At 39.6% G+C, this 15,938-nt stretch overlaps 1 protein-coding gene across 1 annotated transcript in view; it reads right to left on the reverse strand.

The window, feature by feature from the left end:
- The window catches only part of prkcda (protein kinase C, delta a), a 29,853-nt gene that overhangs the window by 4,029 nt on the left and 9,886 nt on the right, over positions 1 to 15,938 (reverse strand). The window contains exons 6-16 of the mRNA XM_028445782.1: positions 14,861 to 14,892; positions 14,618 to 14,703; positions 14,013 to 14,142; positions 13,819 to 13,919; positions 12,107 to 12,203; positions 9,987 to 10,117; positions 9,734 to 9,907; positions 9,571 to 9,662; positions 5,986 to 6,048; positions 659 to 797; positions 214 to 402 (exon numbers count right to left, since the gene is read on the reverse strand). Of these exons, the coding sequence (XP_028301583.1) occupies positions 214 to 402; positions 659 to 797; positions 5,986 to 6,048; positions 9,571 to 9,662; positions 9,734 to 9,907; positions 9,987 to 10,117; positions 12,107 to 12,203; positions 13,819 to 13,919; positions 14,013 to 14,142; positions 14,618 to 14,703; positions 14,861 to 14,892 (1,234 nt within the window). The remainder of the gene's footprint in view (positions 1 to 213; positions 403 to 658; positions 798 to 5,985; positions 6,049 to 9,570; positions 9,663 to 9,733; positions 9,908 to 9,986; positions 10,118 to 12,106; positions 12,204 to 13,818; positions 13,920 to 14,012; positions 14,143 to 14,617; positions 14,704 to 14,860; positions 14,893 to 15,938) is intronic.

Raw genomic sequence — 15,938 nt, forward strand, 5'->3', positions numbered from 1 at the left:
AGTGGAGTTGTAACCGTTGTTGGTTTGAATCTGCTGTGGGCCCATTAGAAAGGCATTTAACCTAAACTACGGTCGTCTTTTTGGTGAATATGATTTCTGACTAAAGTTGTAACTGGTGCTTTTTATGGGGTTTACAGGGATCATTACAGTAATAAAGGCTCTCTCAGGTGGATAAACGGTTACTGACTGCAGTGTAAAGAGTTTGCTACAGACCTGCTCGAGCAGATCTTTAGCCTCCTTGTTGATCCAGCGGGGGTAATGGGGAGTGTCCATACGGATGGACTCAAACAGTTCATCCTCGTCGTCTCCGTGAAACGGCGACTGACCAATCAGCATCTCGTACAGCAGCACCCCGAAAGACCACCAGTCCACTGAGAAGGAGTATTTCTGTCCCAGCAGAATCTGAGGGAACACAAACAGGCGCCAAAACACATCAACACCATCAGTTGACAGGAACGGGGAGATAATTGATCTCAATCCAGTTTATCCTGTTTACTGGTTGAAAAGGAAAGCAGTTCCTATTGCATATATCATTACAAGCAGAGCATCAACCACTGCAGATCTGTTTTTAAAGGTGTGCGTTTTCTTGTAATGAAAAGTGCATTACAAATAAAATGTATTCATGATTATTATTATTATTATTATTATAGATCTATACCTCTGGAGCAATGTAGTCAGGGGTGCCACAGAAAGTCGTGGCCCGATTCTCTCCGAACACGTTCTCCTTACACATGCCAAAGTCTGCGATCTTAATGTGGCCTTCTTGGTCCAGCATCACATTGTCCAACTTCAGATCTCTAGACACACAACATTCATGAAAATTAGACCTTTGATGTGTGATTTAACTAAGGTCATTACAGAGCAGCTCTGTTTTATCTTTCAGATCAGTGTCTCTGCTCTACCTCCCACTTCCAAAGTGCGCAAAAACTTACAGGGATTGTCTGTACGTGTGTATGTTTTGGTGAACATGATCCGTTTACCGTATTTTTCGGACTATAAGGCGCACTATCAATGAATGGGTCTGACCGGGTCTAATTTTCATACATAAGGCGCACCAGTTTGTTGTTGTTATTATTATTATTATTATTATTATTATTATTATTAATAAGGCTCATTAAGCGAAACACAATAGACAGAATTGTCAAACTTTATTCAACTCATTAACAATAACTCTCAACATTGTTCAGGTTTAACACATAAAATACAGAACAGTACACTCACTTTTTCAGTTCAGTATGTTGAAGCACAGTACTGGTACATATCACTCCATGAGGCGTCTGATTACGGTAGCCCTGAAGTGCCAAAAATCCATCAAGCAGTGCAGTTTCATAGTTTACCAAAGTTGTACTAAAACATTTTGACATATTCATTTCATACATAAGGCGCACCTGATTATAAGGCACACTGTCGATTTTTGAGAAAATTAAAGGATTTTAAGTGTGCCTTGTAGTCCAAAAAATACGGTAATCTGGCTACATTTTAAACATATGTACATGTCAGTGCTTTAGGCAGCAAACTATAATCATGGGATCAATACCTCCTTGTAGAAGCTTGACAAGTTGGTTTTAATGGAATTCAAATGAGAAAGATTCTACACATGGTTTGGGGGTTGACAGTAAACAGGAAATCCTGTTAACCAACAGATGCAGTGACTGCAGTGAGAAGTATGAATTATAAACAACATGATGGCGATGCACATAAGGAGCACGCCACAAAACGTTTCTCATGCTGAGAAGTAATGTAACTCGCCACACATTAGTAACAGACTTTATATTAAAAAAAAAAGAGATGAGTAATCTATGGATGGATGTCGCTCTGCGTGAATCAGCGACCTATCAGCCAATCAGACGAATGCAGCTCAACGAGAGCACTGCTGTATCTGTGATCTGACTGCAGCGACATTACGGAGAACGAGGATGCATGTACACACAAGTACCTTATTCATGAGTACAGTAAGCAGTAGCACCCATCCCTAAAGGCAGAACAGTCGCTGTGTATAGGGCCTCATCTTCTATAAGGGGGTCTAATTTTAAGCGATTGGACGCAGATGCGCATTGGATGCGTTTCGCACACATGCACTATAGGATGGTGCACGTGGAGGACAATTTGTTCTACGAGTAAAAACAGCACTGAAACTGCTCTTATCAAAGTGATCAATGACATAAGGTTGAACACTGATTCCGGAAAAGTATCTGTTCTCATTCTATTGGATCTAAGTGCTGCATTTGACACTGTAGATCATACAATTTTGTTGCACAGATTGCAAACATGGGTTGGACTAAATGGAAAAGTAATGCAATGGTTTAAGTCCTACTTGGAGGAGCGAAGCTATTTTGTAAGCATTGGAAACTTTGAATCTGACAGATTACCAATGTCCTGTGGGGTTCCTCAGGGATCTGTTCTTGGACCTCTTCTGTTTAGCCTTTATATGCTTCCTTTAGGACAAATTTTACAGAACTGTAAGGTTGATTATCAGAGCTACGCAGATGACACACAACTATATCTATCACTGAACCCAGATGACTATGGTCCCATTGAGGTGTTGTGTGACTGCTTAGAAAAAGTAAACTGCTGGATGAGTGAAAACTTCCTTCAACTAAACCATGACAAGATGGAGGTGATTGTCTTTGGTAACAAGGAAAAGAGGACAGCTGTCAGCAATTATCTTGAGTCTCGATCTTTAAAAGCTAAAGACCAAGTCAAAAACATTGGTGTTCTGATTGACTCAGATCTTACATACAGCAGTCAGATCAAATCTATCACAAAAACAGCTTCTACCACCTAAAGAACATCTCCAGAGTGAAAGGTTTAATGGCTCAGAAAGATCAGGAGAAACTGGTCCATGCTTTTATCTCCAGCAGACTGGACTATTGTAATGGTCTTCTGACAGGAATCCCCCAAAAGAGCATCAAACAGCTACAGCTGGTTCAGAACGCTGCAGCTCGGGTCTTAACCAGAACAAAGAGGTCAGAGCACATTAGTCCAGTTTTAAAGTCTTTACACTGGCTCCCAGTCAGCCTCAGAATAGACTTTAAAGTTCTGCTGCTGGTGTATAAATCTGTGAATGGGTTTGGTCCAGAATACATCAGTGAGATGTTAGTCAGGTATGAACCCAGCAGGTCACTCAGATCTATGGACACAGGTCAGATAGTGGAGCCCAGAGCTCACAGTAAACATGGTGATGCTGCTTTTAGTTGTTATGCTGCAAAGAAGTGGAAAAAACTGCCAGCAGAGCTGAAGTCAGCATCTAATGTGAGCATTTTTAAATCAAAGTTAAAGGCACTTTTTTTCTCTACTGCGTATGATTGAGAGATTTTTGGTCATGTTGTTGATGTAATGTGTTTGTTGATGATTTTAATTGATTTTACTGATGATTTTAATTGATTTTACTGATGTTTTTAAATGTTCTCATTGATTTTAAACAATTGAATGTTTTATCATGTAAAGCACATTGAGTTGCCTTGTGTATGAAACGCGCTATACAAATAAATTTGCCTTGCCTTGCCATTACAGGTTGATTTTTTTTTTTTTTTTTTTTTTTTAAATCAAACATCTAAACTACTGTATCTCTACCAGGGTTTAAAGCAACAAAAAAAATAAATGACTGAAATTTTTTCAGCCAAAATAATTCTCATGTAATTCATGTATTGATGTTATATTGACATTTTCTTATTCTATCATAACAAGTCCGCTTTATAGGTCTGTTTTTAAGGAAAAATGTCAGTGCAAAATGAAGAAATGTAACTGGAAAATGTATGCGAGACATGTGTGAGGGTTTTTTTCCCCACACATTAAAGTCGAAGCTATAAAAGGAAACCCGTGTATTTTGGTGTGGCTTATTTACACTGAAATGACAAACAATAAGCCTTTTCACACTATGGTTCGGTTCTTCTGCATTAGGTCAAAGGTCAAGAGGGATAAACTCGCCACAGCTGACGGTGAAGGAAGTGAGTCTGACAGAGATTTTGATTATTTTTACCGTTGGAGCGTTGATTTATTAAAAGATTTTTTTTTCTCAAACGTGGCATCAGTCTCCAAGGCAGAAATACAGAGTTAGCTGCTAAAGCCAATGCTGCTAAAGCTAATGCTGCTAAAGCTAATGCTGCACACGAGCTGAAAATTCCAGGTTTTGCCTGACGTTTGAACAGTGACTCAGGTTATAGACACATTTTGTAAACATGAATCGGCTGATCAGTGCTGTTTCACTTATGAAAATATTTATTCAACACCAACGGTTTAATAAAGTATAATATAATTAGTATAGTATGAACGGCAAAGAGCGGTGTATTAAAAAACAACAACACTAATAATGATAATTATACACATGCAGAAAAAAGGAGCAAGACCACACAAAGAAAATATGCAAATGAATGACCTGTCCATCATGCAATCCTTCAAATTTGTAAATTTAAATAATATAACAGCTAAATAAAAATAATCATATGGACCTGGTTAATGAATGGTGTACCTCATAAATGTAGTTTTTTAAAGTGAGAATTCATACTGTAATACCTGCCTGGTCCACATCCCTGGTGTCATATAATGGCTAGTTAATATATATATATATATATATATGTACAGTACATGTCTGTGATATGGATCAATTGTTAGTCACTAACACATTAATATTAGACCAAGTCAAGCCGATACATATATTCTGTTCTTCGCTGTGTATTTTCACCATCTCACACTACCATTACTATATGCTCAGTTATAATTTACAATATTAAACATTATAATACATAATTTATAAATTGTATTCACACATTCAGCTAACCATAGATTAATATGGGCATGTGGAAGCCTGCTAAGTTTGGTTCGGTTCCGAACATGGCTCGCGCATCACAGTTATTACCTTTAATGTTTTAGTGGCCTAATAAGCCAGGTAAAAATGTGTGTTTTGTTTAGTGTTAAATAGCATATCTTTAGTCGACCAGCTTGTTCCCGGCTGCTCTTTTCACTCATCCCACAGTCTTTCTTTTCCTATTATTATGCTCTTCAAAAGCTCCATACACGAGGCACCCACTACATATTATATTTGTCTTAGCGCATTTGACCAAATTTGTCCGATCTTTTCTCTGTGTGGGAGCGCAAAACAATTTTCTGTGGCTCAGCTCAGGCTTCTTTAGATGACTGGTAACATTAAGAAGAGGCATCATTTATTATAATCATTATACATATATATTGTAACGGACTGGGTCCTATATCATGAGTTATGTTCCACATGTAGTTTATTCAATGGTTAATAGATGTTGTGGTTTCCCATGGCCATGAAGGCATCATTGTTACATGCAGCTTTTTCTGCCAATATTAGTTGTAGTTTACATGTGTTCTGCGTGTTGATTGGCTGGAAGGCTGGGGAAGGGTGACCGTAAGTGGGGAACATTCTGTTCCCACGGGTGTTGAGCGAGGTAAATGTCAGAGTAACACCGTTCCGTTTGTGTCTATATTGTTTATTTTGGCGCTGACTACGGCCTACAGTCGTCGGGTTGTAACGACTTCCATTAAAGGCTGATGAACCTTTGATGTGGCTCGAGTCACGTCTTTACATTATTTTAAAAAAAATTTTGTGTATGAACTGACGGAAATTTTCCTTCAAATTCTTTAATTGACGGAAATCCGTTGTAGAAACAGAAAACTTTAAACCCTGATCTATACTTACAGTACATTAGTTAATTTAGCACAGATGATACATTAGGGGTGGGGTGAGTTGGAGGGCCCAGGGATCCATACTAATTTACTTTAATTAAAAAATATCAATTCATTAGTGTTCCCTTAACCACATTTTTTAAAAACAATTTTCTGAATATTCTTTGTACACAAGTTATGAAGAAATGTTTGAGAACCTTGTAAAATGTGTCTAAACGTGAAAGATATTGTAGTACCTTCAAGTCGAGTTCATAAGTGAATAAAACAACTAAATCTATGATTTTGAAAACATTATGTCTATGTGTTCAGTGTTGCGTCTCCCGTCTCTTTCCTGACCTGTAGATGATCCCTTTCGAATGCAAGAACTGAAGGCCACAAATGATTTCAGCAGAGTAAAACCTGGGAAGACAAAGGGCATTTTAGCAACAATCATTTAATGAGAAGCACAAAGAAATGAAACATACTGCAATTATTTCACTATAGAGTTCACAGAGTAACTTTGGTGTCCCAGGAGACTGATGTAGTCCTGAATTATTGAGAGGGACATTTGTATACAGTAGGACACAGGTGAATAACATTGATAATGTGAAACCCAAGAGCAGCAGTGAGCCGTGACATTAGGGCATTGCCGACAAGTTTCCCTTGACGTGTGTGTGAGGTGTAGCACACAGAAGCCCTCACTCTCATCCAGTGGCTCCCCAGGATCTTCTTATTGTTACATAAACATGTCTTTCATAACACAGATCAGTATCCATATGGATATCTAGGTCTAAATTCACCAATGTCCACATATATTAGGAGTGTTTTCTGTACCTTTATATTAGCAGACCTCTCAGCTTTAAGGGTCACCTTTAAGTGCAGCTCAGACTTTGCTTAAATTTGATTGTGAATTATTAAATACTAGCATTACAACATTAGTACTGTTTAATGCATTACAAAAAAATAAAAAATAGAACACTTTAGAGGTATTTTTCTGAACTTTTTTGGTGGCAGAACTGATGGAGATCGTTATCTGCTGCGAGTAAACAGTGTTCTGTTGGAGGACAGCATTTCAGAAGTAAACAATACGACTGTAAGTCCAATGAAATGCGGTGTGAATAATTTTTGCAGCAACAGATGGATAACGCTGGTAAAGACAGTGATCATCACATTCTTGTGATTCCCAGGAGGAAAATGCAGCTTGAGACCTGAATGACTGCAGATAGCCATCACCTGGTGCTGATGCAGGCACGGCTCCATCCTGAGAGCTGAGTGTTAATGTTGCAGAGAGCATTAATGTTTAGCAGAGCGCTTTGAAGGCTGCATTCCATCTGCATGGATATGTTCCTTGCAAAGCGTCACTTAAAAATTGGCGTTTTTAATGTGCATGTGAAACTAATGATCATTAGCACTGGTTTGCTCTAATTGTTTGAGCGTGCATGTGTCATCCAACACACTTATATTGTGCAGGTCAGCATTACAAAGAAATAGGTGGCAATTGCTACAAACTCAAAATATTGAAGATGTTTTCATTATGCAGATTAATAATGATGAACTGTGATGATAATGAACTTTCCCATTGCGAAGACGGAAAGCATCGCCATCCTTACATCTCCAGGAACCTAAGGTATGTGGGTAAGATCACAGCTGAACCTCTACAACAGGCAGTCCCACCATGAACTCATCCCTCCATCTCAATGTCTTTTCACCATGAATATAATTCATCATTTTTACTGCCTAATGTTTTTGATCATTTTTATTTGTCAAACCAAAACTTGGTGTTTTGGTAAATCCCCTGTATGTGCAAAGATACATGGCAAAAAAAAAAAAAAACTTTCTAATCTCATTAATTACAAACTAATGTAAAAAATAACATTGGTAGGGATAAGTAATAACAACTGCAGAATAAGAGGCATTTGGGAAGGAGGAAAACCATTCAAATATTAAATCCAGAAACTGAGTTAAAAATGTTAATATGATTAATGATTAGGATTATAATGTTTTTTTTTTTTTACTTGGGGATACTGGTACTTCCTTTGAGTATGTACAGTACCTATTTTAATCAAAATGACGTTTTCAAACCTTGATTTTAAATCATCTTCAGTTTTTAGCTTAATTTGAAACTTAAAATTGAAAAAAAGAAATTTTCTTTTATTTAGAGATTTATTGCTCATTTCCTGTCGTTCTCTTCTTGCCTGCACACATTGGTTTTTTCTCAAAGAATCTAAAGTGAAATACAGAATGTCTTTGTGCAGGAGTATTATGTAAAAGGACACCTGATCCAAGTAAACAATAGGGAAAAAAAAGCTGAGACAGCAAAAGGTCTTCGCAGGGAGAGATAATGGAAAGCTGGAGGGTTCAGGTTTAAGTGCAGTCCTGCATTGAATGCAGTAGCTTGTTGTAGTAGTAATAATTATTATGCTTTATACTTAGCTCTTGATAAAACATGGAAACTATCTAAATGTGCTTATGTTCCACCTTGTTTAGTGAGAATAAAGTTAGAGGATAAGGTATTAGGTGTCACAACAGGATCAGGTTGGTGTGTTTAAGTGATGAATGAGTTCATTTACAGGTCGGGTGTGTGGAGAGACGCCACTGACTAAACTACAAGATCCATAAAGGCAAAAGCACACAAAGCAGTGTTTGAAATATTTCATGATATGACTTCATAAATGCAATTGTAAACAGTCCTTTTCTTTTGTCATACACTAAATGTATGTTCACATCGATGAATGCAAGAGTGGTTTAAACCTGGGAAGACTTTTTTATTTTGCCCTGTGTGAACACGTAACTGAAATCTAGAAGCAAATTGTAATTCGATTAAAAACAGCGATCCTGGAGAAGTTGCAATGATTTCGTAGAGCTGACTGACAGGCAGCAGCGCAAGCAAAGTTAGAAAAAACAAACACCCTAAAAGACTAAAAAATGACTAAATAAAGCAGTGAGGAGGGGCATGTGATAGCTTTATCAAAAGCTGGCAAAATGCTCCGAAACTTGATGAGAAGCCAGTCAGGGAGTTTTTATACAATGAGAGTTAGGGGTTTTCTTACACTTAATTGACTTTTCTGTGCTTTAAACATCATAAAAGTGCTATTAGAGCCTCATACACATGCCCAAAGTGTTTTTTTCATTGATTCCCTCAATCTTTAGTTAGCCCAAACACCTCACTCCAATTTGATGATGCGTTCCCACTCCAGGAAGCTCTCTGCCGTGATTGACATGTAAACAGACACGCCCACGAAGGTGAGCATGTCAGCATCCTTCGCGTAGTGCTTCCACAGTCTCTCGACATGATGGATCGTTGAAAAAGCTTATTGTCAGAGTACCGCTATGTACCGGCGAACGCCCCGCCCCCACGCTCTATCTCGCGTTTATAAAGCAGCATGAGCTCCGCTACGGAGTGGGTGGGAGAAGGGCGGGCCGTCCTCTGGCCCTACGTCACCATGTGGGGAGGGGAGACGGACTCACACTCAACAGCAGCTTAAATAACCATGTTTTTTACTCTAATATATCACAACTGTGTGTATATGGCAAAAATAAATTAGCTTTGGTGATTACTGATCCCCCTCGTAACAGAGCGAGACATGCAGGGAAGTCAGTATCTCATCTATAGACACGGCCACCCATGAATATGCATTAGTAGGCCGCAAATCAGCCTGTTTGTAGAATTGCTCAGAAAGTGACTTTTCAGAGGTTAAAACTCTGGAAAACAGGCAAGTTTGGAAAAATAAACCTGAAATACTATGTTTTTTGGGGTTTCTTAGAACAAATGGAGATGGATGAAAAATAGCATGATATGGGACCTTTAAGTGTAAAATGTTCTCAAAACAAAATTATGCAGAATGACAGTTGCCTCCTGAAATGGAAAAAGTTACACAGCATGGATTAAACCCTCAACTACATGAATGTTGTTCTATTATCATGGCTGTGTGTATTACTCACGAGGCTCTGTAGAGCTCAAATCGCCCTTTCTCCTGAATGTGAAACATCAGGTCGCCTCCATTCAGATATTCCATCACAAAGAAAAGATGCTCCTGTAAGTGAGATTTCACTTGTATCACTGTGGTAAAGACAACTATAGTTATGGGCAATAACTGAGGGCTACCTTGGTCTGAAAAGTAGAGTACAGGTGTGTGAGGAAAGGGTTTTCCCAGGCCAGGGCTAGGACTCGCTTCTCAATCATGGTGCACTCCACGTCATCGTCCATCAGCACTACATCTTTCTTCAAAGCCTTCACAGCAAAGTACTCTCCACGGCCCTTCAGCTCAGCCAGGAGAACCTGAGGGAAGGAGAAACGTAGGCAGGATTAACGGTTGACAAAAGCTTCACTAAAGTGAGTATAGTCAAATGATGGCCACCTTGCCAAAGCTGCCTTTTCCTAAGACTTTGTGGAAGACAAAGTTGTCCACGTTGATTCGGGTCAGGTGGGGGAGTCGAGTTGATGGTCGTGGACTGGACCCTTCCCACAGTCTGCCATAGGGAGTCCCGTCTATGAAACAAATGAGACCAAATAATATTTTCCTGCATTTACTTGTAATAATTCACTACTAGAGTTACATGTACCATCATTTCCAGACAATAAGCCGCTACTTTTTTCTCACGCTTTGAACCCTGCGGCTTAAACAATGACGTGGCTAAATTGTGGATTTTTCCTGGTTTTATAAGCTTCATTCCACCACAAAACTGAGCTCCGTCACATTAGACCAGGTGGAACAATGAAATTGTTAACATTAAATTGTTCTTGCTTGCACTGAATCATTTTGATCACTCATTTTGTCATGATGCACACTGCATCGTCATAGCAACGACATGGAGAAATGTCAGAGAGAAAGAGCGCTACAGCGGCAGCAGCGTGGATGAAGTAAAAGTCAGCCAGTTTGTAATAGAAAGATAAACAGCATAAAGTTGTTAAATCACCGCATTAGGTTTGTTCAGAAGCGGTCGCGTCCGTATTCTGACTCAGTCCAACTTGCTGTGATCGCTCTGCAGTAGTTCACGGTAAGAAGAGCAAACGAAGCAGTGTATCAGTCTGGTTCCAGTAAAAAGTCACCACATTTGGGCCTGTCGGGTCGGGGCCCAGCCCCTCTGTTGATGGTTGGGCCACCGTGTAGAATACAAATACATCAGGATGGTGTGGGTAGGCATTAACGGGCATGGGGGGTGTTGCTGGGGGCTTTCTTTGCGGGGTCTCTCCGGGCGGTGTCAGCCTGGCAATAACTAAGGTGTAACTTGATAGAAGGTGATCTGGGGCGGTCGATCAGAGCGCCTGGGGGCCGGCGGGCGACTTCCAGTGTCCCCTTGGTGCCCTAGGCGGCCGGAGATGTGGTCATCATCCCTGGGTAGGCTCCTCCCGATGCTGCTTCTATTCCAGGTCCTTCTGGTCTGGGGTCTGGTCCCTGCTGGCTCTGGGCCCGCCGGCTGCCCGTTCTGCGCAGCCCTGGCAGTCTGCTGGGCGTGGGCCTTGGCTCCTCTGCTAGGGTCTCAGGCGGAGCACTTTGTGCAGGGGGGCTTGAGGTTGGGGTCGGTGGTGGGGTGCACTGGGTCGTCGGCTCCTTGGGGCTTTCTCGAGTGTGTATGTGGGGGGCGTTGGCCGCATCTCGGCTTGGGATCTTGGGGGCGTCTGGGGTGCTGCTCGCCCGTGGGGGCTGGCCTGGGGCTCCCTGGCCCAAGCTCTTTCTGCTGGTCTGGCTGCATCTCCGAGTCTGGGGCAGCGCTTGGGTTTGTAGTAGCGGTTCTTACACATACATTGGTCTACGATGAACTGTCATGCCTTGGGCTGTGGGATAAAACTGATACTGGGCTTAACCTTAGACACGTTGATCCCAAATACCTGTTTTAGGTATTACCACTCACTCCTTCCCTCTGTCCTCAGCCACCACCATTATAGCTAAGCTTCACACTTGTCACCAGACTGGCTTGATTACACAACACAATAAGCACAACTACAACTTCACATCTCACTCTCACTTTAAAATAAACAACTCTTCCCCACCCTTTCCATATCCTACCTTGAGCCTATCTCCTAAATTCATTTATTTATTTGCAATAACAAAACATGCATTGCGGTCTTAAAAAGATTGGACTTCTTGTAGTGTTGACCTTTGACAGCATGTGCAGACAAAGAAAAAAAAAAAGTCACCATAAAAAGCTGTAAATGGACTGATATGTAGACGTGGGGCAGTGAGGAGGTGACTTCATGTAGTAAAAGAAACTTATCAGTTGAAACACGGACATTTCCGTGAAACCAAACTTGAGTACAGCAGCTCGCCTACCTGCCCGTTCTGATTGGCCGAGTTGTCTGAAGGGCACCCTCATCAGCCAATAGAGTGCGGCCTATCTTAGGCTGCAGCATTTGTGTGGATTTTTCCCAAAAAAATGCTAAATTATTGTAATGCAGCCAATAAAACAGCGCGTTTTATAGCCCGGAAATGACGGTAGTACTTGTAGTATATGCAGAAGAGAGAAATAGCTCACTGACCGTTGATCTCTAGTCCCGCGAGCTTGTTCACTTCATCATATATTCCGATGTCGGTCAGATTTGGCAGGTTTGGATCTGAACGGCGGGTGGACGGTCTCTGAGAGGAAAGAAATTAAATTAAATTAAACAAAACAAGACGACTTTGGAGAGTTTGCCTCTCCAGCAAAGAATATTTTATTTGCTTTTAATCTTGAAGCTCTCGAGTTATTATCAGGGAAAAAAACAGACAGCAGTTTTACTAAACTAAGTCCAAGTGGGTGATGATACGAAAAGTTTGAGGAAAATAATCTGGTTTAAACCCTAAACCTATCGAATTAAATCAACTTCCCATGAATGGAGCCCTTAGTCACTAAGGCAAAGATATATTTCAGCATTGCTTTTAAAACATGAAGTAACAGAAGGGAAAGAAGTTTAATTTAGCAGGTATGTGTAAACATTGAGAGATGTTTTAAATATGAGATGTGGTTTGAGTTGGATTTGTTTGCATAAAGCATTGCTCTGTAAATAAAACTTTATATTTATAGTTTAATCACTGAGCTAATCCAAGCTGCGTGCAACTAAAGGGAACTTGCCCAGTATTTTCTCCTATAATGGATCACAGGTGTTGCTGGAGCAAAGCAGATTACACCCTCCTAAACAATAATAAGCTAATAGTCTCACAGCTGTATAGGAGACACACACGTTGGGACACTGACAGCAGAACAATCCCTGCACTAAAATGCAGTTTATGATAATTATTGCGTCATAAAGTGAAACGGAAAAACAGGCACTAGAATAGAAAGCAGAGTGTCACAACAACAAAGATTTTGGAAGATTTGTAAACCAAAATTTTTCTTAGCAAAATATTGCCAAGTGTAAATGTAATGAACATGTAGGATTTGCTTTGATAGTACTTTTGGGATGTGATACATTCAGTTATTCTAATACATTGGATCAGGGGTTAAACTAGGGCAGACCTGTTAAACCAGTGCTTGCAGTAGTATTTGATTAAAAACCTAAAGTAGGAAGCTTTGATCATCTGTGTGTGCAGGCTTTTTAAAATGCTAGATTTGACCAACTCTGTCCCTCTTAATTCAGTCTGCTGTGCAATTTCAGATAACATGAGGTAACCTGAAATCCTGTACAACTACTTGTAAAGATAATCCCCTTCTGACAGTGCCTGGTTTTGTGATCATTTCTCTGACCTACTGCACTAATTAAAAGTGATTCCCATCACTAGATTCGATGACTACTCTTGTTTTTGTAGTCATTTTAATGATTTCTCCAAATTTTGGCAGTTTAAAAATTGTGTTCATGAAATTCTGTTGAAAAAAAAAAAAAGACCTTGTTGATTTTCTGCTACTTGCACTTTGACTTTAATGTTTGAACCTTTTAAAACACAGCAGAACTAAGGATTAAGGTCGGCTACACTCAATTTTAACTTTTCATTGAAAAATACCTGTCCTAGTCATGTTCACAACATTAACCCTGTTTCATCTACCAACAATAAACAAAAGACATGCACATTCAATACAATTTAAATAAAAAAACACATTTAAAGTACTTTTATGAACAATTCTCCAAATTTTCTGCAATAGCTTTTTATTTATTACTACAGACTAGTCGGCTGCATTATTTACACCTAGAGAAATGATAAAATTCCTCTATTCTCTTTGCAATTGTTATAAGTTACACTTTGCATTGAATGACTACAGGCTCCTCAGGACACTTACCTGGCCGATTTGTGTCAAAGCTTCTGCTAGTAGTTTCTGGTTGATGCCACATAGGTTGGCTACTTTACCCTGACATTTGTGATGGACATTCATTCCACAATCTGCCAAAAAAACAAATCAAATCCATTAAAGCACACACAAAAATATAACCCACGTTCATGTTCAAAGCGTGAGTAGCTGTTATATAGCATTACCTTCACATTTGAGGCCTTGTTTGACCAGGCCCCACAGCAGACTCCCACAGTGGTCACAGAAAGTGGGGCTCATATAATTGTGGGTCTTGAATCGGTGCGGCATGTCAATTTTAAAGCGTTCTTTCTGAAACTGAAAAGACAGGAATTTGTTTAGAGCATCAAATAAACCTTTACCAGTTTCCTGTAACTCCTCACTACCTTGTGAAACTAAATGTTTTTTTCTCTCCGTGTCCTTTGTCTTCTGTTTATTTAGATCCCACTTAACTTTAATTTATATTCAAATACAATCTATTGTGTATCCATGAAGTGAACACACACTGGCACATCACATCCACACCTCTGTGATCAGTCACTAGAACTTTTATCATATTTATCAACTTGTAGCTCAATAGCCTCTGCTGTGACAAAGATTGCTTTAAAATAAATTAATTTTCATTTTTCAAGATCCTGCCACATTCATTAGAAATAAATAATTACAGTGCTTAAAACAGACCCTCAATAACAAAAACGAAATCCAGATTATCCCGGTCAAACAGACCTGCTGCCATATGGCGTGCAAACACAGAGAGAGAACAAAATGTACTGAAGAATCGGATGCTACGTACCACAGTATCCCGACTGTTGGCAGCAGTGCCAGTGCATCTGCCGATGATTTTTTCTATGCATTTCTTGTGGATGGCTGCATTACATTCTATAAAAAGCACATAGAGATAAACAGAAGGTTGAGTCAAGTGTAAAAACCTTTTTTTTCTATTTTATTAACCAGAAAAGTGGAATATACATATAGCAACTTTAAACTGGGCAGCTCATTCAAGACTGACACAAAGGTGAAGTAATCAAACACTTACGTCTGCATTTGTATCCCTGTTTGTTGAGTCCCCTGAAAGAGAAAGGCTCACATTAGGCTAAACAATAACATTAGTTAGAATTTCCTGCTTAATTTATTTTTTTAAAGCACACAAGCTCCAGCAATGTCACAATCTGTGATCATCAAAAACCTTAAAAAGGACTTTAGTCAGCAAATCAAAAGAGTTCTATAATCTATTTTATTATCATAGAAGCATTGTGTCCTATACTATTTTGAAGTGTTGGATTTGACTCACAAAAACATTTGGATCATTGTCAAATGTCCGGAAACATTTTCACAAAAAAACACAAAAGTAATACTTAAATGGTGCAAGTAAGCTCAATGATTTAAGTATTTTAGTTGAGGTTCATTTTAACTATTATCCATGAGGCTTCATCAATTATAAACTGCCGCGTCTAGAGTTTATGAATGATACCATAGCCTTGATTTACACATTTTGTGGTCTATTATCTTGTATCGGTTGACTCAGGTATATTGGTGCTGAATTGTAGAGTGAAGAGATTATAGATATTGGAGAGGTTGTATCTCATCCTCCCTCCTCTGTTGAAAGATGAGCCCTTCCTGTTTTATCAAGATACCTCTCCTCCTAAAGATAACAATGCTCTGCTACCTTCAGATGTAGCTGAACTGCTGACTCCTCACCTGAGGTGTGGGCTCTCCTGTGATTGGCCAGGTTGTTCCTTTCAGCATTGGACTGCATTGAATAGGTACACTGCCATATTTAAGTCTGAATCTTTGTCCTTGGAGGGGTGGTGAGACAACCTTTCTCAGATCTATAATCCCATGATTTGTTCACTCTCCAAACAATTTAGCACCAGTCTACTGCAGTCAATCAACACCATGGGACCCTTTATTAACCTAATGGGCCACAAAATAGCTTAATCAAGATAAACTCCACAACTTGACAGCATAAACTCAGAGTTCCAACTTGTCAGTTTATAGAGAGAAGCCTTTTGAATGAGAGGCGAAAAGTCTTCGAGCAAAACTCAAGTCCAGTTGACTCAACTAAGATACCAGATTGAACAAAACCAGGATGACTAAGAACCTTCCCAGACCAG

Source organism: Gouania willdenowi, chromosome 5 (assembly GCF_900634775.1).
Source record: "Gouania willdenowi chromosome 5, fGouWil2.1, whole genome shotgun sequence".
Lineage (NCBI taxonomy): Eukaryota > Metazoa > Chordata > Actinopteri > Blenniiformes > Gobiesocidae > Gouania > Gouania willdenowi.